The 21803-nt window shown below is 37.1% G+C and overlaps 1 protein-coding gene and 1 long non-coding RNA gene across 5 annotated transcripts; both read left to right on the top strand.

Moving 5' to 3' along the window:
- The first annotated feature begins 1212 nt into the window (after positions 1–1212).
- Positions 1213–4755, top strand: LOC145556173 (uncharacterized). Its single transcript, XR_014091788.1, has 3 exons — positions 1213–1390; positions 1877–1974; positions 4698–4755. It is a non-coding gene; the product is annotated as an uncharacterized LOC145556173 (long non-coding RNA).
- A 1888-nt stretch (positions 4756–6643) lies between these two features.
- Positions 6644–20142, top strand: LOC145556172 (uncharacterized). Of its 4 annotated transcripts, none has more exons than XM_081617814.1 (6): positions 6644–7551; positions 7712–8407; positions 8481–8511; positions 8849–8899; positions 18516–18578; positions 19632–20142. In XM_081617814.1, the coding sequence occupies exons 2-4, from the start codon at positions 8210–8212 to the stop codon at positions 8851–8853; spliced, it is 234 nt and encodes a 77-aa protein (XP_081473940.1). In that variant the 5' UTR covers positions 6644–7551; positions 7712–8209; the 3' UTR covers positions 8854–8899; positions 18516–18578; positions 19632–20142. The 4 variants fall into 4 exon arrangements, with proteins under 4 accessions (XP_081473940.1, XP_081473936.1, XP_081473939.1 ...); XM_081617810.1 differs by having other exon boundaries at positions 8481–8776; XM_081617813.1 differs by lacking the exons at positions 18516–18578; positions 19632–20142 and adding an exon at positions 16061–16263 and having other exon boundaries at positions 8481–8776.
- Positions 20143–21803: the final 1661 nt, after the last annotated feature.

The following is a 21803-nucleotide window of genomic DNA, read 5'->3' as shown; positions in this document are numbered from 1 at the left end:
CAAAAAAAAAGGTTGTCGTATGAAGATTATATCCATGAGGCATATCATGTGGAGGCATATAAGGCTACATATGCACCTGCTTTCCACCCAATGCCAGGTCAAAGTTAATGGGAGAAAGCTGGACATGAGGAGCCACTTCCTCCTGCTATTAGGATAATGCTAGGGAGGCCTAGTCAAAAGAAAAGAAAAAAACAACCAGGGGAAGGGAAAGTGGCAAGAGAATAGAAGAAGAATAAATGCTCAAATTGTGGTGGTGTTGGCCACAACATCAAGAAATGCAAGAATCCTACCAAGGTAAATCCTCCTATACCCAAAGGCGGGAGACCGAAATCAACTGATCCAGCAACTATTAATCAAGAGAAGAGGAAGAACAGAAAGAGAAAGGGGAACAACAATAGAGAAACCAGTGAACAAAGCAGCCAGCAACATAATCATTCGAGCCAAGCATCCCAAGCAAGTTGCATATCAATACCATGATGTCGTAATTGCTACATTTTTTTTTGCAAGTGCCTTGCTGATGTAATTGAAATTATGTTAAGTGGTTCATGTTTTTTATTATATTACTTTCAAACCATATTGGTATGCTCTTTTGTAATTGCCTTTACAACTTTAATTCGGGTTCCGTTTGTTTAAGATATTTTGTTAAAATGGATCAAAAATCAGAAATGTTCAATGATATGCAGGTTTGCATATTCATGATAATTGTTTTGTATAGCAAGTTATTTCAATTAAATAAAAAATTAAAAACAAAAGGTAATTCGTAAGTACCAAGTTCCATTTATTAGTAATAACTTAGAACCAAAAGGACCACATTATTTACAGCTCAAAAGATCTAATACATTATTTGTTCATAATTTTTTTTCAATTTTCAACCATCATCAACCAAATAAAAATATACAATTTGATGATGCCATAGTAGCAGAACTCGTTCAAGGTTCGTAAACCATTCTCCAACAACATCTCACACCTATCACTACTAGAATTTTAATATTTAACAACAATTCAATAACGATGAAAACATAATCTCGTCGTTAAAAGCACTATTTTTCTGGTTTGTAACGTGAATATAAAATGTTTCTCGTAAATTATCTGTCAAATGTTAAGAAAATATTTTATGCCCATCGTTAATATTTAAAAAATAAAATAAAATAATAAAGCATAGATCTGTCGTTAATAGGAGTAAACACACGCGGGATAAAAATTTCACCTAGCGCTAAAATAAATCACCCCTCCCGCTGGCCTTAATTATTCTGCACACTAAAACCCACATTTGTTTTCTACACTCAAATCAATTATTCTCCAATTCTCAATTTGTGGTTCGTAATTCTTGCGGTTAGGGCTCGAAATTTCTCTAAATCAGCAAATTTGAAAGGAATATCTCATAATTCTGGTATGTTTAATGTCTTCTTTCAAATCAATAAATCTAATTTAGGGTTACCAATAAATTGTTGATAATATGAATTATAGATTTCATTGAATTACTTTAGTTTTGTTTTTCAATTAGTTTCGATTTTCCGTTTGATTGTCGTAATATTGTATAATTATTTCTCAATCTGATTTAATTTGGATGTTTTAATGGATTCAATCTTATGTAATTCCGTTTGATTTCCTTGGTGTTTTTTTTTTATTTTTTTATTTTCATTTCTTCAAAGTTTCGATTTCGTGAATATTAGATGCATGTATATGCTTTTCTTTTAGTTTTTCCTTCAGTTCGTTTTTAATAATTAACACTATGTTGGGTTTTATTTAATTATCTTAGCTTTGTAAAGATTGGGATTTATTATCACTGAATTTGTTTTTTTTAAGGGACTTAACAGTTTCTGAGTTTTTTCTTTCAAATTTTTAACACTGAGTTTTTGGTTTTATTTGGTTACAGGTGGTGCTTCTTGTAACAATTCCGGCTCATCCTCCTCTTTTAATCCTTTGGGTTCTCTAGCCAACACCTTTATTATTGGCTCATCCTCCAAAACATAGGTATTTTGTTTTCCCCTTATTATGTTGTCCCTCTGTTATACCAGTGTTATTGTGTTATTTTATTATTATTGTGCCGACGAAAAGGGTGAAATTTTGGTCAATGATTTCTATTGCATGCGTTAGAGCTAGGACTTGTTATCTACATCTTTGCCTGATTAATTCTATATTTTACCATCAGAGTACGACATCACCTTTGATTCTTTACCCACTCAGTTTTTCTTCCCGGTTCATGTATATTTTGTGTTGCCTTGGCATCAAACTAATATAAATTGTAGAGCAGTTTAGAAATAAATGACTAGGAAATGCATGTATTGTGTTGGTTGAGTAAGTGAGATACACGTTTCGGATCATTACATATGCCAATTAAAGGACACTTTTGAGTTTTGATAGCAGTATATGTACAACTGTGATGCTTGCACTTATTACATATGCCAATTAAAGGACACTTTTGAATTACTTTGATATTGTATAACCGTTTTAGCTAAAGCCACATCATGTTTATGCATTAAAAACTTTGAAATGGATATGATTCATACAACAAATCTGTCAGACATGAATTTTTGTCCTTATTAGCATGGATTTATATAAAATTATAAAGGTTTCCATTGTATATGGTTTGAGATTTCTTTTACATGAATATAAATGGAAATGATGACTTTCTTTCATTAATGGCCCATAAAATTACAGTATAATAACCTGAAAAGTTGTTAGTCATCAATGATTTTATTCTTTTTTTATTCCTTTTTTTTTTTTTGTTTGTAGAAATGACTCCTAGTAAAGATTGGATGACTATTGAAGATTATGTTAATGACCCATTATATGTGGAGGGAGTAGATAGTTTTTTAGACTATGCATTTAAAAAATTAAAAACTACAACAATACGTTGTCCTTGTTGTCAATGTATGAATGGAGAGTCTGGTAATCTTGAAAAAGTAAGAGAACATCTACTAGTTTTTGGAGTAGTTAAAAGGTATACCTTTTGGTATCATCATGGAGAGGGGTTAGATGAGCCTCAACTTGAATCTGATAAGGATGATGGGATAGATCATGAAAACCAAGATGAGCTACATAATATTTTACGGTATTTCTATCCAGAGTATAATAATGGTAGTTCTCCCATTGATGTCAACAATGTTGAGGAGCCAAATGTTGACACTAAGAAATTTTATAGCTTATTGAAAGATTCGCAAGATCCTGTTTATGAAGGTTGCAAGAGTTCTAGAATGTATGCAGTCTTAAAACTCCTTCATATCAAAACTCTTGGTCGTTGGAGTAATGAATCATTTACCATGCTATTAGATTTCTTTAAGAAAGAGCTTTTGCCCGAAAAATCAAATTTGCACGATTCTTATTATGAGTCAAAGAAGATCATCAAAGATTTGGGGCTTTCTTATGAGAAAATTGATGCTTGTATCAATGACTGTATGTTATATTAGAAAGATGGTGCGAAGTTGGATGCATGCAATGTGTGTGGTGCTTCAAGATGGAAAAGTAACAAACACAACGGAGAGGACAAGTGAAAGAAAAATGGCAAGAAAATACCTCAGAAAACCCTTCGATACTTTCCTCTAAAGCCTAGGCTTCAAATATTATTCATGTGCTCAAAAACTGCTTCTTTGATGACTTGGCATCATGGTAAAAAGAAGAAAGATGGTACGATGAGACACCCTATTGATGGAGCTGCTTGGGATTCATTTAATAAAGAATTTCCCGATTTTGCATCAGATCCTCGAAATGTTAGGTTAGGGCTCGCTAGTGATGGTTTTCAACCCTTTGCAAATTCGAAAACATCATATAGTATTTGGTCAGTGGTTCTTATTCCTTATAACTTGCCCCCCGAACTTTGTATGAAGCAGTCTAATATGATTCTATCAATGCTTATTCCTGGACCTAAAGGGCCTGGTAACGCAATTGACATATATTTGCAACCTTTGATTGAGGAATTGAATGACTTGTAGGCCACCAGGGTAAATACTTTTGATGCAGCAACTCAACATCATTTTCAACTATGTGTAGCTTTGATGTGGACCATTAATGATTTTCTAGAATATGCAATGTTATCAGGTTGGAGTACTAAGGGCTATTTAGCATGTCCTTGTTGTCTTAAAGAAACACGATCAAAGAGGTTAACTCATGGAGGTAAGGAATGTTATATGGGCCATCAAGTGTATTTGCCAAAGAATCATAGATGGCGAAAGGATAAGGCTTCATTTGATGGAACGGTACAGTGGAGCACGGTTTACCTCCGAAACCTTGTTCGATCGATGAAATTCTTCATCAACTAGAGGATCTTGAGAATATCATATTGTCTAATGATCCACAAGTGAAGACAAATATATCTCATGAGCTTGGGGGGGACAATTGGAATAAAAAAAGTATTTTCTTTAAGCTTCCTTAATGGAGGGTGCATCAATTACGACATAATCTGGATGTGATGCATATTGAAAAAAACATTAGTGAAAGCATTATAGGGACATTAATGAATGTGAAAGGGAAGACAAAAGACAATATTAAATCTCGTCATGACTTAAAATAAATGGGATTGAGGCCAACATTACATCCAATAAAAGAAGGGGACAAGTGGAAGATGTCTCCAACCCCTTTTACTTTTTCTTCTACTGAGAAGCGCACTTTCTGCAATTTTTTGAAAGAATTAAAGGTTCCAGATGGTTTTTCATCTAATATATCCTATTGTGTCAACTCTAAGGAGGCCAAAATTTTAGGGTTGAAGAGTCATGATTACCATGTTATACTCGAACATCTTCTTCCTGTAGCAATGCGTGGCTTACTTACTCCACTTGCACGCGAAGCACTAATTGAGATGTCAAGGTATTTTACTATTTTATGTGCTAAAGTAATCAATGTGGAAGAGTTGAAACAACTAGAGTCTCAAATTCCTATCACCCTTTGCAAATTAGAAAAGTTGTTTCCTCCTTCTTTCTTTGATGTGATGATGCATTTACTTGTTCACTTAGCTAGTGAAGCTAGAGTTGGGTTCAGTTCAGATGGATGTATCCTATTGAGCAGTATATGTACAAGCTCAAGTCTTACATAAGAAATAGGGCTCGTCCAGAGGCTTCAATTTCAGAGGGCTATTTAGCATATGAGTGCATGACTCTTTGCTTAAGGTACATGCAGAATATTGAAACTAGATTTAATCTTCTAGAGCAAAATTATGAAAATGCAAATGGTGATGATGAGGCCTTGCCTATATTTAGTCATCCTGGCCGAGGCTTAGGAGCTCCAACTGTCATCGATGTTCCAAAGTCTGAGTTAGATCAAGCTCATAATTATATTTTGAAGAATTGTGATGAGGTTCAACCATTACTTGAGTAAGACTCTTAGCCTTAATTAAGTTTCTTTACTTTTTTTTCCATCGCTATAGTTTCATCATCAACTTTTTTTTATTTTATTTTAGAGAATATTCTCAAGCTTGTCCAATTAATGGAATATCCGAAGAGAAATGGACTGAGAATTTTAAATTGTGGTTCAAAGAAGAAGTAAGCCTTTTAAATTTCATCAAATAATAAGATAATTGAGATTCAAGTTCGCCATTAATACATAATAAGAGCAAGGAAATGGAAAATCTCCTTTCACTATCACGTGGGCCAACCCAATATGTAACCTCTTTTAGTGGTTATATTGTGAATGGGTATAGATTTCACATACAAAATCGTGAGAAGACTTTGAGAACACAAAATAGTGGAGTGGTTGTGATTGGAAACACCGTAGAAGAAGATGATAACACAGATTATTATGGAGTAGTAACTGATATAATTGAAATGCAATATCTAGGAGGAAATCGAGTAGTGTTATTTCGTTGTAAATGGTGGGACGTATTTGATAAGGTTAGAGGAGTAAAAGAAGACGAATATGGAATTGTTAGTGTTAATTGCAATAAGTAATTAAAGACTAATGAACCATATATCTTAGCTAGCCAAGCAAGACAAGCTTTTTATGCCATTGACAATACTAACAAAGGTTGGTATATCATGTCAAAGACTCAACCTCGCAACTTATCAAGTGAGGAGGATAATGATTTTGAGGAAGGTGATGCATATCAGCAGGGTGAATTTTTTAAGCCTACTTATGTTGCAACTTCGTCAACTATTGCAAGTGCTGAAATTTGTAGAAGTCGGATGGGTATAGATCCAATTTTTGTAAGTGCGATTTCCAAAAAAAGGGGATGAACTATCTCTGAAGAGGAGAAGAGAAGAATAATCTTGTCAATTATCTTTTTTCTCATTGTTTTTATTTATTTCTAGAAGAATAATACGCCCATGAATTATCTCCTACTAACATTTAAATGGCAATGGTGTAGTTCTCTGTTATTGTCTTTGATGCCTAGTGCTTGTTTTTATTAATATTTTCCTGCATCCAATGTTGGATGAATAAAACTTATTGTTGTTCTGAATAAAATTATGTTGTTGTCTTGAATGTCCTGGTTGCAAAACAACAAGCAACACACAAGCACCTGCCACTTAAAGAATATAATTCTAATACTGACAGTTGATGGGCAGATCTTGTATGTTCTCTGTTTTAAAGTTGTTGAAGGTTATGCCAAACATGTATCAAATTATGTCAGACATGTAAAGGTACAGGTGAAATAAATTTTGATGTGGAGTGCTATGCACGAGCAATACTAGAAACCCCCTGCTAGTCTTGTGTGTGTGTGTGTGTTTTTTTTTTAATATAATTATTTTCTTATTAGTATTCTCTAATTGTCTAAAGTGTGACATGCTTGTTTTATTGATATCCTAGATAGAAATACTAAAGTAAATTGTTTGTTTAAATATAATCTTAATCTTTTAATGTTAATTAACAGGAACATAATGGTTGTCCCTAATGGATCCACTCAAAGACCATCAATGCTTAGATCTAAAAGGGAGTATGTTCCACCTCTTATGCTCTCTAAAGGACGTGGAAAGGGGTTAGCAGGTCTATATCCAAACAAAAGTAATGCTAATGCTAATGTTAATGGAATAGGGGCTAGTACTGGTATTTTACACAGAAGTAAACATCCTTTAATCTGTTCTAGTAATAGTAATGATTCTCTTTGTGTTAATAAAGGCCCTTTATTATCAAATAAACTCCCTTTTAGTCATGTTAGAGCTCCAACCACTTCCCCTAATGTTGATAGAAACGTAAGAGCTTCCTTTAATCCACTAGTTACTCCCCGTGCTAGTAATGGTAATGATTCTCTTTGTGTTAATAAAGGCCCTTTATCATCAAATAAACGCCCTTTTAGTCATGATAGACCTCCAACCACTTCCCCTAATGCTGATATAAACGTAAGAGCTTCCTTTAATCCACTAGTTACTCCCCGTGCTCAGTTTAATGGTAATACTAATATAGATGATCATGATTCATTTTCTGAGTCATGTAATGAGAATATCAATGATGATGATGATGTTGATGATGATGGTGAGATACAATATACATCACATGAAGATCAATATATGCTTTATCAAGAAGGCTATGAAACTCTTGATGGCCTTGACCACGAGCTGAACTTTCAAGTTGATGGAAATGACAATGGAACAGAGGAACCAACAACATTTCAAGGAGATGCAAGGGGTAATACCTAAATTTTTAATACCTTTTTTGAGTTCACTTTGTTTATTTTTCCCATGTCAGTGATATGCTATTACTTAGGTATAGATATAGATTTGTACTTTTGCTTTATCGTTATCTTTTGATACTATTAATTTTTAAAAAGACATTATTTTCTTTGAAGGTGGTGACCAATCTACTACTAAGAAGCAAGCAGCTAATGCAAAAAAGAGAGGAAGAAACAAATGTAAAGAGATTGCTAGACTAAAACCCAATAAGAAACTACAAATACAGTTCTTCAACAATCGAGCCGTAGGAGAGAACCACAAAGTATTTTCAAGACATTTGGGGATCATAGTCCGAGATACTAACATTTTCCCATTAAAAGTGCACAAATGGGATGATATTGGAGAGAGAGAAAAACACCATATGTGGACAGTGGTTACGGTACAAATTTGACCAAAAAATCTGATGCTCTTAAATTTTGTCTAGAAAGTTTTTTTTTTATTTTTTTATTGAGTTGTTTAAATTTTGTTATTTTTTAAAAGGTATGGGGTTTTGGATGTTGTTGGCAACATGTCATGATTGATTTTATATAATTTTTTTTTTTTGAAAGAGATTTTATATAGTTTTAATTATTCATAATATTGTCTTATTTTAGGATGTTTTCACTAATGAAAGCATGGAAACATATAAGGAGCATGTTCTTGGGCATATGAAAGAGCTGTGGACGAATTGGAGAGGAGATCTATTAAGGTATAATGTCACTAACAAAAAAATAACCTTAGAAGCTGCTGCTAAAGGTGATCCTCCAAAGGGGCTTGATACACAAGAGTGGAAGTGGCTCATAAAAGAGATTTATTCAAATGATAACTTTAAGGTAATTTTTACTAAACTAGAGATTGTGAACGAGCATATGTATTGAATTTTAATGTAATGTTATTTTTTTTCAGAAAAGAAGTGAAAGAAACTCTGTTAATAGAGGTAAATATGTCAAAGCTTTAATGCCACGAACTGGAAGCAAGCCTATAAGGCAAATCATTTGGGACGATCTGGTGTAGATATTGTTTAGTAGGGTTTTTTTTTCTACTTTGAATTGTCTATATGATTAATTACTATTCAGATAAAATGTTTTATCGTATGATTATAGGGAGGAAGTAAAGGTAATAAACCTACTTTGGTTGATGTGTTTTATTCAACTCGCAAAAAAGGCAATAGTCTTCCAAATGCAGAGACAATTCAGAAGCATGTATGTTTTTATTTATTTGATTTTTTTTTCTTCATAATCCACTATATTAAATTTTTCGTGAAAATCTTGTAGGCTGAAATTCAAGAAACCATGGAAAAAGATCCGTCGCTTTCATATGCCCAGGTAACTTACTTCTATCGTATTACTCAATTAAATTAGTTGTCACTAAAGGGGAGAACTGCAACTGTGACAAACTTTTCATTGCCCTACTTTTTGATCAATTGTTACACGTTTTATTTTGCTTTTTTTTTCCTTGGGCAGTGGTTTGGTAGTTTTAAATCAGATTTTCTCAATTGATATAATTGTTCATGTTGTTTCATGGAATTCTTTGATTGGTGGATGTGTTAAAAATTCCTAATTAGAGGAGGCATTAAGAATGTTTAAGGATATGTGCTTATTGGGTAATGAGCCGGATGAGTTTACATTTTCTTCTGTTATTGTTGGGTGTGCACGACTTGAAGCTCTTGACCATGCTTTATGGGATACATATTCTCTTGATTGAGAAAATTGCATTGAATGATATTTTACTGTAGGCAATTATTGATTTGTATGCAAAATGTGGGAAGATAGAAATAGCAAAAGAAGTTTTTGATGGCTGCAGAAGCTAGCAGTAGTGTGTCTGCTAGGAATTCAATAATTACTGGCTTGGTAGTCCATGGTCTTGCCACTAATGATACTATATTTTATATTTTTTCGTAACAGCATAACGTTTCTTGGAATTTAAGTTGCATGTAGTCATTGTTGTTTAGTTGATCTGGGAAATAAATATTTTGACATGATGAATAGAAAATAATATATAGAACCAAAACTTGCATTGTGGAACCATGGTGATATTATAGGCGGTACTGGACAACTAGATGATGTGGTAATATGGAAGGCACTAATATTTTTGTCATATGTCGTTCAATTTTTGAAATTTCATATTTTTGTCATATGTCGTTTTTATTTGACGTCATTAATGTATATATGTCACTACACCAAAAAAGGTCAAAGAGAACGGTTAAAATAGTCTTTATAGAACGCCTTAGGACCGTTCTTCTGCTAAGAGATGTGTAAAGTTTATAAAACGGGTGGAAGGGGCGTTTTATATGCCTAGACATTAAGAACGGTTATTAATCATAACCGTTCTCTTTTCCTTACTTAAAAATAGAAAATAAAGAAGGAAAAAAGAACGGTTACCTAGATTAACTGTAGTATTTTCTTTGACAAAGAGAGCGGTTATCTTAGATAACACTTCTCTATTCTTCTTTTTTTTTTTTTAAATATGCTTGAATTATGGAACAGTTGTCCTTGCTAAACAACCAAACGAAGTGTCGCCGTAAATCAATCCCACCCAACCACAACGATCATGATCTTAACTACACCAAATCTCCCCTGCTCTATAATTCTATAATAGTCCGATAAAAAGAAAGAAGAGATCGATAGCGTATTTACAGCAATATGAAGAAAATCTATTTACAATCAATAATGATAAAGAATTTGGTTTCAAAATTTATAAAAAAAAAAAAAAAAAAAAAAAAAAAAGATGATAAAGAATTTTGATTATTTTTACAACTAGAATAAAAAAAATAGAAATTTAAGTACTAAACAGAGGGAATAAAACTAGAATTATAAGATCTAAATATTACAATACCGAAAAAAAACATCAGTTTGATTCAATGTTAATGTGATATGAAATATTACACTATGTATTGCTTTACAATTTAAATAATAAAATTAATGGAATTACAAGAATAAAAGTACAAAAAAAAACCTCAAATAACAAAATTGGATGCAAAATCCGTGCTGCAAACGCAACTCCATTAGACCTTGCATTGTTTATTTGTTTTAAAGTTGATCGATTTGAAGGTTAATAACTACAGCTAGTCCATGGCGTTGTAGAGCTAATTACGAGCCGACAATCAAAATTGTTATCTTATTTAGAGGGAGATTGAGAATTTTGCGCATTTACTTAAGGAGAATTACAGAAAAGATAAAAGAGAATAGATAGAATGGAACAAGAAAGAGAGCAAGGTAATGGGGTATTGGGGTGAGAGGTTGCAGTAGAAATAGATATATACAGGGAAGCGGCAACATAGTGGGGTATTGAGGTTAAGGGTTATTTATATATACAGAGGAAATTGGATATGAGATATACTTGTGTGAACTAAAAATATTGGGCGGGATTTTAAAATTTCAAAAATGATGTTTTTGATATTTTTTTCGGGTAAAAGTCTAAAAGATACTAAACGGTTGTTATTAACACAATTTTGTATTTTATAATTTTTTTTTAAATTTTAATAATTGTTTTAATTTTGATAAAACAAATACAACGGGTATAAGGTAAAACGTTCTATATTATATCTCTTACAAATCGGTTATCTAAGAAAAGCGTTCTCTATAATTATAGAAAATGCTCATCCAACTTAACCGTTCTCTATCTCGCGTTGCTTAATCCATGTTTTGTAGTAGTGTGTAGAAATGACTTTTTAATTAGAAACATATATTTCATTTTCTTTGAATATCAGGTTTCACAAAAGGTTTTTAAATCCAAGTCTCGAAATCGAGTTGTGGGCTTAGGTGTAGGAATAACTCTAAAGGATATGAATGGACCACAACCTAGCAGAGAAGTTCTTCAAACAGAGTTAAATGCGTCTAAAATACAAAATGAAGCTCTTACAAATCAGGTAGAACTTATTCAAGAAGAGAACACCGAACTTAAGAGTCGCATGGGTTTTGTTTTGGGTGTTTTTTGTCCCTCGGGAGAGTTACGTCACAAAGATTGGTCCAGCTGAGTTGTACCTGCAAAAACAACGGAGACTCCGGGTGGTTGGAGCTCCGCCTCCGAAGATCAAGTTAGTAACTTGAAAGAGAATAAAGAGTACGGAAATTTAGGTGGGGATCTGCTTGAATTCCAATCTCAGGTGTTTCTCTGATAAGAGAGAATGTAGGTGTAATAAATAATTCAATGTGTCCCCAAAATGGGGAAATATCTCCCTATTTATAGGGTCGTTGGAGAATGTGCCCCTATCTAGGTCACTTGACCTAGATTTTAGTGGGCTGCGCCGTTTTACAGCGCTCCTAGGGATTTGGGCCCTTGAAGGCCGCCATTTCAGAGGCTTATCTAAGGGGGCCACGTGTCAAGAGGATATTGGGCCACTTGGGCCCTCCTGAGCTCATCACGTGGCCTCCTCTCATTGGTCCACTTGTCTAGGGTATTTTTACCCTAAACATTTGCCCCTCACAGGGGTCACGTGCATGTCACGTGGAGCCTATGACACGTGTCCACCTATCAGAGGTGAACAGTAACAACGGATAGTAAAATTTAAATTTCAAACGGGAATGCCCCCCTTTTTACCTTCTATAAATAGAAGTTTACCTCCCCATTTTTCTCTCACTTCATTTTCATTTGACTTTCTAGAGAGAGAAAGAGAGATTTTTAGAGAGAGATTCTCTGCCTCCGTCTACGTCAAAGTTTTTCGGATTTCCGTGTGCTAACGTTGCAACACCCGGTTCACCGTCTGTAGATGTTTTTAGATTTATCAGAGCTAAAGTAAGGTAACCGCCTATACCATCTTTAGCTTTTCTCTTTTTCAACTTGTATACATTCTTTCTCCGCCTGTATACATAGTGTAGAAATAAAAATGAGTTCTCAATCCACACACTCGGCACTGCCTAGGACACTCAGTCGGTCCCCTGGAACGGCTGAGTCTAGAACAGAGGGTGCCTTTTCTAGACTGACAGAATCGATGTGCTCGTCTCCGAATTCCTCCCTCTCTATGTCTGTGCAGAACACAATGGCCAGAATGAAACAGACGGCCAAAAGGTCTAGGAGCCGGCGCACTATGTCAGTGCCAGCCGATGAGGTTGTTCCGGATGGGGAACATGAGGATTTGGAGGAGAGCGGTTCTGAAGAGGCTCCCTCTACTTCCGGGAGCTCAGGCGTACGGGAGAAGGCGGTGAGGAAGCCGCCTCCTCTAATGGATCCGGCGATGATGAGGCCGGTGAAGGTTCAAGGGCCGAATCTTCTGGCTCTGACCAGGATAACTTTGCGGCTGACTATCAGCAGCCGCCTAAAGTCGCTGACAACCCTAACCCTAAAAGGATTAGAAAGTTGCCGGGTGACATTGCCCTGTTAAAGAGCGGCTTTAGGGCTTTCAAAGAGAAGCACCCCTTTGGAAAGGGGTGGGATATTATCGTCCCGCCTGCTGACGCAGTAATGGCATGGGACGATGACATAGATAATGCAGACCATTACTTTGTCTGCTACGAGGCGGTCATAGAAGCTGGCCTCTGGTTCCCCCTCCACACCGGGATTAGGAAAATCCTGAAGGGGTATGATCTAGGAGTTTGGAAGCTCACCCCCAACTTTTGGGTGAACATTTTGAGTAACATCGCCGCCTGCGAGCTCCAGAACATAAGTCCCAGCTTCTCCGCCTTTGCTCATATGCATTACTTGAGCAAGGCACCAGGCGGTCATGGGGCATGGTAAACTCTTTCCACCTTGCCCCAGTATTTGATGAGTTTGGACAAGGTGTCCAAATGGTCCGAGTGGAAAGATAAGTTTTATTTGATTTCCTCTCCAACTCTGAGACACAACCGGACACTGCACCGGTACAACACGGAACCGGCTCTTCTGGGCAGGAAGAGCCCTCTCCCGGAGCTATCTACTAAGGCCCGGGAGCAAATAATGGAGTCGGGTTTCTTTGAAATCACTACTGAGCCCATGGGGGATGGGACTCATATTATAGTTCCCAAAAACTGGATCCCCCACCCGGACTACTTCAAGGACGAATGCTTCTTTTCCGCCTGTGGGTTAAGTCCCATGTTCCCCAAGGGTAGATCCACTTGCATCCGGAGTGTTTGTGATTTTATTCTTTCATTACAAACTTTCCATAATTTCTTCTAAATTTTATTCTATTCATGCAGCCGACGCCTTGAAGATGGTTGATCCGGCCAAAACTCCGGCTAAGTCGGCGGCGCTGCTGCGCAAGGAGGCTGCTATTGCAAGGAAAGCAGCCGTTGAAGCGAAAGAGTCCAAGAAGGGCGGGGTAAGACCGCCTGTCTTAGTATTGATATATACTCCCTCCGTCCCAAAAAGAACGACCCATTTGGGTTGATTACACGGGTATTAAGGAAGTTAAGTAAAAAGAAGTAAAAGTATATTGGAAAGATAAATTTACATGGGGTTTGTAAAAAAAATAAAGAGAGAAAGTAATAAAATAACATGGAAAATCAAATTTTTATATGGGGAAGCTAATTTTGCACAAATATTGTTGCAAATTGGTGGTGTTTTAATGCAAATGGGTCATTCTTTTTGGGACAAAGTTTTGGCCAAATGGGTCGTTCTTTTTGGGACGGAGGGAGTAATTTTTTTTACTAAGGCAGTTTGTCGGCTGGTTATACTTAACTTATTTATTTATTTATTTTGCAGGACTCTGTAAAACGCGTGCCACGATCCTTCTCCAAGCTTTTCAAAAGGCAAGGAGAAGATCTGGAAAAGACTCCGGCTGCGAAGGCCGCTAGAAAGGACCTTCCCCGATCAACCTCTACTGCCCAAACCGGTCGTCCCACAACCAGTGGCAAATCCCCTACTGCAATGAAAATTCTGAGTGAAGGCTCGGAGCGTTCGCAGCAGAAAGCGCAGGATGCCTCCACGGCATCGAAGGGTGGCCCGCCACCTAATGTTGCAGCCGGTGCGGCAACAACCGGGGGGGAAGAGACGCCTACGCCCCATCCGGATACCCAAGGTAAGGGAAAGATTGAAATACCTTGGCCACTTCATGAGAGTCAAGACTAAGGTAGACCCCTCCGGGGGTTCAGTCAGCAGCCGGCAACGGATGAATGCCAACTATGCTGCTTCCTTCTCACAAAGTAATTCTACTTTTGGTGCAGATCTTACATCCGACGAGCCGGATCTTGTTGGTTTCGCAAAACGGATGGTGAGGACCCTCAGCTGGTCAGAGAAGAATTCAATACCTTATCTGCAGGTAGTGGACTTCGACCGGATAATGGGCCAGCTGGCTGAGGTAAAGAATCCCACAACCCTGATATCTTTTCTTTATTTTAACTAAGTATATCATAATCCGGCTGTTCTTTTCCCAGGTAATGCTGAGAGTGGATGGACTCTGGGGCCCCTTCAGGCGGAAACAGGAAGAGGTAAATGACATCAAACGGAGGGCCCTTGAAAACCTCAACTCTACTAAATATGCTAATTATATGTGTGATTTAGAGATTAAAGCAGTAGAGTTGAAACAAGAGGAGCTGATCCGGAGCTTGACGGCTGCAAACAATGAGGCCACCAGTCGGGCTAATGACCTTGAGCAAAAACTAAAAGGATGCTCAATCTGAACTCAAGGCATTAGAAGATGCTGACAAAGAAAATACCAAACTCCGGGCAGATGTCTCCCGACTGGGGGTCGAGATCGTCACTCTACGGAACAAGCAGTCGGACGAGATCGCTCAGGAGCAAAAGCGGCTGATGGAGGAAAATGAGCGGGACAATGCAGCCCGCCTGAAAATCACTTGGAGCCTCCTCTACCCAGATATAGACTTTGAAGTCTATGAACTTAGGTATGATTACGCCACTAAGGTGTATGATGCCCAAGTGTTGGGTGAGGCTCCTCCGCCTCGCTTCCAAGACTGGGCTGCCGAGCAAGGGTATGAAGTGTCGGACAATGAGGAGCCGACGGAGGTAGAGCAAAACGAAGGTAATCAGCCTCAAGTAGCTGATAACCAATCTGAAGCCCTCCCAACCGGCCACGACCAGTCGGAGCAGCAGCTTCCACCTCAGCCTTAGGCGAGCCTCCCCAAATTAAGCGGCAGTATGTCAATTTCTTTCTTTTCCGGCTTGTATGCCGAGTAATGTTGCATTTTTACCAACTGTGGAGTTGGGTAAAAATCATTTTCTTTTGCTTCTTCTCCGGATGTTATTGCGGCTAACAATTATTCTGGCCTTTGTGCCATTTTTATGAAGTATTCCGACTCAGTCGATTATTTATATATATTTGTGTTTGTTTGAATTTTTCAATTTGACCTTTGCGTATATTTGCAATTCTTTAATATTTTTCCTAACTTAAAAAAGCATGCGGCAATTTGTAATCCGGGTGCTCTTGCCCCTAGACGGCTGTGTGGTTGGTTTCATTTCAAATTGATTGATTGGCTTGAAAACACTTGATACTTGGAGAAGTATGAGGTGTTTTTAGGCCAATCAATCACAATGGTGATTGCCCCAAACCAAGTGCACAGCCGGCCATTAGAACGGGTGCTTCGAGTCTCTTACCCAGACGGTAATATTTCGTCTAGGATTATTACATAGCCATTACACAAAATCTTTTGCCCCAATTGGGAGAGAGAGTGCAACTTTGGAACAAATAATCTAAGTGGGAACTTCTGCCGGCAACCGACTGATGCCTCGGGGCATCTGGTATTCAGTAACTTAACCGTTTCTCGCAGATTATTCTGGTCAGACAGCTATGAGTTGACCAATTTGGTCGTTCAATTTTTGTCGTCTGCATAGGTGTAATCCCCCGTAATTTTAAATATTTTATAAATGAAAATTTATTTTATTTATGATATTTATTTGTTATTTTTCATAATTTTATTTCAAAAGTTTCAAATTATTAATCCGGGTCGAAAATTATTTGAACAAATTATTTTATGCACCTTTATTCTACAATTTATGTCCAATCACACAAGCCTAACCCATTTGTTTACTTAATCGACCCATTATTTTTATGAGGCCCAATCTTCCCATTTACCCTACAGTTCTCTCCTATAAATACCTCATGAATCCCCAAAAATTTCCCACACAAAAAGGTTAGTCTTATTTTCTTTCTCCTTAGTTTTATTAATTTGTATGATTATAATTATTGATTTATGGGTTTTGATTTTATTGTTTGACATTAATTTAATTAGTATCAAGTTGTATTTTGATGATTAAACTTTATAATTTCAGATTTTATAAATGTCATAATTTTCAGATTTTGTAAATTTTATAACCTAGGGTTTTTAATTATTGATAATCATGATTTTAGGGTTTTTATGAACAATTGATTTAGGGCTTTTGTAGTAATGATGTTTTGAAATTTTGGTGATTATAACTAATGATTAGTTTAACTTAATTCCATATTATTTTGAACATGTAAATTCGTGTTTTAATTTTTTTAGATTTCCGTTCGTTAATATTAATCCCGTTTTAATCCCGATCAGGTTCTGAACTCATCCGATTTTTATGAAAAAGTAGTGTTTTTCATGTGGAAACAACGTTTTAAGAAAGACTCACTAGTGAGTACCACCCTCTCATGGCCAAATTCAGCCTCTAAATATGATTTTCGGGCACTTTTTTATTTTAACAAAGTTTTTTGGGAAATTCTCTTTGGTAGACCTCTAATAATAAACATTCTCAGTGGTAAAATGCAAAAAAAGTTAATATCCTTGGTAAACTATGTTTTAAAAAGTTAAGTAATGGTAACATTTAGCAAGATAATTAGCATTTTAAGCATAACTATAGTTAATCATGGTTAAGAACCACCTCCCCACCACCCCGCCACCACCACCTCTATCCCTCCCCTGCACGCAGCCCCCCTCCCCCACCGCCTGAAAACCGCCAGCGTCCCTTTCCACCTAACCAACCGGCGCACAGCCTCCTCCTCTACCGTCGACTTCATCCCCCCTCCCCTTTCCCCTTTCCCCTACCCTCGACACCACCAGCCCCCACCCACACCCTTTCCCGAAACCCTAAATCCCCATTGGCGACACCTTTTGCTTCAACAAACATCAAATTAATTTCAATTACTTGTAATTCACATAATTTCTTATTCAATTGTGAGGAATTAGGGTTTCGATTACCAGAAATTCACAAATTTAGTTTGATTTTTTTCATCGTTTTCAATGGTGGTGAGGTGCGAGAAAGGGGTTGGGTACTTGGGGTGTCAGGGTGGGGGTTGGGTAATCGGGGTTGGGTACTTGGGGTGTCAGGGTAGGGGATAAAGGTTGCCGGCGGGAATGGGAAAGTTAGGGAATAGGGGCTGGGGGAGGGGAGTTGCGACTAGAGGAGGGGGAGGGGGAGAGGGAATGGTGGCAGGATGGTGGGGAAGGTGGTGGCAAGGTGGTGATTTTTTTTTTTTAATTAATTTTAGAATGGGGGTATTTTAGGCATCACAACTTTTTTTACTTAGAATGGTTAACCATGGTTAAGAAATGCCTAATTACATTGATTAAGGTTACCATTGACTTAACTTTTTTAAAACATAGTATACCAAGGATATTAACTTTTTTTGCATTTTACCACTGAGAATGTTTATTATTAGAGGTCTACCAAAGAGAATTTCCCAAGTTTTTTTTATACTTAAAATATTATCCTTGAGTTTGATTGATAAAATTAATTATGTTTAAAGTTAATTAAGCATAAATATATGTTTTTATTGAAGTTTTAAGTGCTGGAAATAGTTTCTAAGTACTACTTTTGATGTTTTATAAAGAGGGTTTAATCACCCATTAAAAAGGGAGATTATTAGGGGTTTTAAAATAATTTTCAGATTTTTGTTAAACTTTAAACTTGCTGTAATTTCATGTATAAGAGTGTATTTTACGGTTTTTATGAAGAAAATTCAAAGAACTATATATAAGCCTTTAATTTTAACTAAAGGGAAGGTTTTAAAGTGTTGTTTGATTTGGATTTTGAAGGTTTTAAAGTAAGTTAGTATTGCTGTAAATTTGATTGATTGGGTATTCATTGAGATGTTATTGTTTGGTTTAGGAGAGGAGTTTATTGAAGGTGATTTCTAGTTAGTAAAGTGGCATACCAATTTGTTTGCTCAAGGTACGTACAAGTTACGAAACCTTTCTTGTAGGTGCATGTTTAAGGACGGATCGAGAACTTAGTATCATGTATAGGGATGACTGAGTTAGATTATTTGGTTATACATTATGAATTTCATATGATGTGCACTATTTTATATTGCAAGTATTATTTGTGCTCTAATTATGCAAGGTGCGCTTAGAGGCAAAGGTATGTGATTAGTGTAAAGATTAATTTATTACTTATTCATGATTATGCAAATAGGATGAGTAAAGTAAGAATTCAAGTCTTATACGACGAGGTTAAGGTTTTGGGGTGCCTTATGCACTCAAGGTGTTTATACACCGAGGTAGTAAAGGAATAAATAATAAATGTTGTTTGTCACTAATAAATCCAGAATTGAAATTGGAAACTTGCCTTGTTTGATCGAATTCTGTTTGGAGTGTTTGTATTGTTATGCATATGAGTCATCACTAAGTCTAAACCTGTAAATAACGTAAAGTGCAAGATGGATGAGCAATAAAACTCTGGATTGGTGCACATCTGGAGTAATGACAATCAGGGGTTGGGGTACATGGGGTATTAGCCGTGTACTTTTATCGAGGCCGTCTGATCTACGAGTCTCCTATTTCAAATATTTTTTTTTAAAACTAGGAGTTAGGTGAGATCTCATACTAACTACGGTCACGGAGTCGCGCCCGTGGTCGTTGGATGTTTATTGATGTTTCCGAAAGGAGGCATGGGGTTTTTCTTTTATTGATGTTCCAAATGGGACATGGGTTGGACAACCTTGTCTATTGCTAAATCCAATGAAATAAATAAATGAGTTAGTTAATATCAACTAGTGAGGTCTTAATAAATTTGATAATTGAGCCATGTGTTGAGTCTGTATTTAATGATGCTTATGCTTGATTATTAGTAGCATGTTAGGTATTTCTTAATTTGTTTCGCAGCTTGTATGTACTCAGCTTTGCTGATTGCGTGCTTTTGTGTGTGTCTTTCTTTGGTCATGGCCTTCGCCTTTCAATGACCCTGTGACGATCCAATTTTTACACTTGTAATATTGGGGAGCAGATTAACCACAGGTTCTTACATACGCAGCATTCACATCAGGGTTGTGGGATTTTGAGTAGAGAGTTGGTTATTATTCGTAGTTTATTTCTTTTCATAAGTTTGAATTTATTTAAACTCTGGTTTTATTTATTTACTACTTTTGTTGGGTTTTGAATAAGGGCCTTAATGGTTCCAGCTTGTATCATTTAATTTGGTTTTGGTTATTGGTTTTGAAACTTATTTATAACTGAGTTTGTTTTTCCGCTACTATTTTCTGATAAAGCCTTAACGTTTGAACACGTGGCGGTAGCACGCCAGTAATTCTCTTGGATTTTGTTCAGGGTATTTATAGGTTTTAAGAGAGAATTATTGGGGTGTTATAATAGGTACGTAGAACTGACGAAGAGTCTGTTCTCTGCGACGATTGCACCCGGAGAGGTGTCGCCGGACGCCATTGTCCATGTTGGGACAGGCGGTTTTATAAAATAAACAACCATCCGGCCATTTAGCCTTTGGTCTTGTTTGAGACCGGTTGTATAGCCACTAAGCGTTTTTGTGCTTAGTTTTTTCAAGCTGGTCATTGACCACGCGATATCATATTTACACTAAATGTCAATTTAGTTGGTTAAGCAATTTGTCCGTCTGGGTATTACCCATGCGGAAGGGTAAGTATAACATTAAATTACACTAAGTATCAAACTTAGTTGATTAAACTAGTAATCCGTCTGAGTACTACCTAGACGGATAAATAATTATATCATTGAATCTATACTAAGTGTCAAACTTAAACAGTTAAACATAAGTTCCATCTGAGGATAACCCAGGCGGATAAGTAATTATAAAGATAGAAAAACAATTTTACAAACAAAGCCCGATTTCTCATTGATTGACTCACTGTTTACAAAAAATTTACATTTCTCAGAAGTAGTACTTTTTTAAGTTATCTACATTCCAAGTTCTAGGTAGACGCCGACCGTCTGGAGTTTCCAGACGGTAAGTGTCATCCCTGACTTCTTCATAAATCCGGTAGGGGCCTTCCCAATTAGGAGTTAGCTTTCCAGCTTCATTGGCCCTACCGGTTGCCTCCATTTTACGTAACACAAAGTCGTCAACTTTCAAAGGACGCTTGCGCACTTTCTTGTTGTAGGCTCTGGCCATTCTCAGACGGTATATCTCATGGCGCAGGGCAGCATTGCCCCTGCGTTCCGGGAGGGAGTCCAATGCTAGCCGCATGGCCTCCCAGTTTGCCTCTTCCTCATAAAGCATGACTCTGAGAGTCGGCTCATAATGTTCAATGGGCAAGACGGCTTCAGCACCATATACCATAAGAAATGGGGTTTCACCGGTTGCCCCTTTGGCAGTAGTCCGGATGGCCCATAGGACATGAATTAGCTCTTCTGCCCATAAGCCACCTGCTCTTTCAATTTTCTTTTTTATGCTGTCTAAGATGAGTTTGTTGAATGCTTCAACTTGGCCATTTGCTTGGGGTCGGCCGACTGATGCAAAACAATGTGAGATACCCTGATCTCCCAACCAAGTCTTAAGATGAGGTGTTTCAAACTGAGGGCCATTATCAAACACCATAGACATAGGTACCCCGAACCGGGTGATGATGTTCTTCCAAATGAAAGAGATGACATCCTTTGTCTTGATGTTCTTGACCGGATCCGCTTCTACCCATTTGGTGAAATAATCCACAGCCACCAAAATGTAGCGCTTTCCGCCTGGAGCAGGCGTATAAGGACGCAGGATATCCATGCCCCATTTAGCAAACGGGACTAGGCTATGGATTGCCGTCAGATCAGTAGCCGGGCGGTGAATAAGCTTGCCAAACCACTGGCATTTGTCACATCTCTTCACCAACTCTTTAGCGTTTGCTTCAAGAGTGGGCCAAAAGTAATGCCGTCTGGCTCTAACGGCTAGGGACTTGTCGCCTATATGAGAGGCACAATATCCAGCATGCAATTCTTCAAGAACTTCTTTCCCCTTTTCTGGTGTAACACACTTCAATAGAGGTTTAAGGAAACCCGCCTTGAAGAGCTCTCCGTTTCTCAACTCGAAGTTTGCTGCTCGCTTTTTCATGACGGCTGCTTCCTATGGTGAATCAAGAAGTATGTTGTCTGCTAAATATGCCCGGATGCCATCCATCCAGGTAGAGCTTCGGTCCAGGATTCAAATGGGCTCTTCATATAT

The sequence above is a fragment of the Chenopodium album genome, chromosome 8 (genome assembly GCF_948465745.1).
Source record: "Chenopodium album chromosome 8, dcCheAlbu1.1, whole genome shotgun sequence".
Lineage (NCBI taxonomy): Eukaryota > Viridiplantae > Streptophyta > Magnoliopsida > Caryophyllales > Amaranthaceae > Chenopodium > Chenopodium album.
Note: the sequence above shows the minus strand (reverse complement) of the source record. Positions and strands in the feature narration are given on the sequence as shown.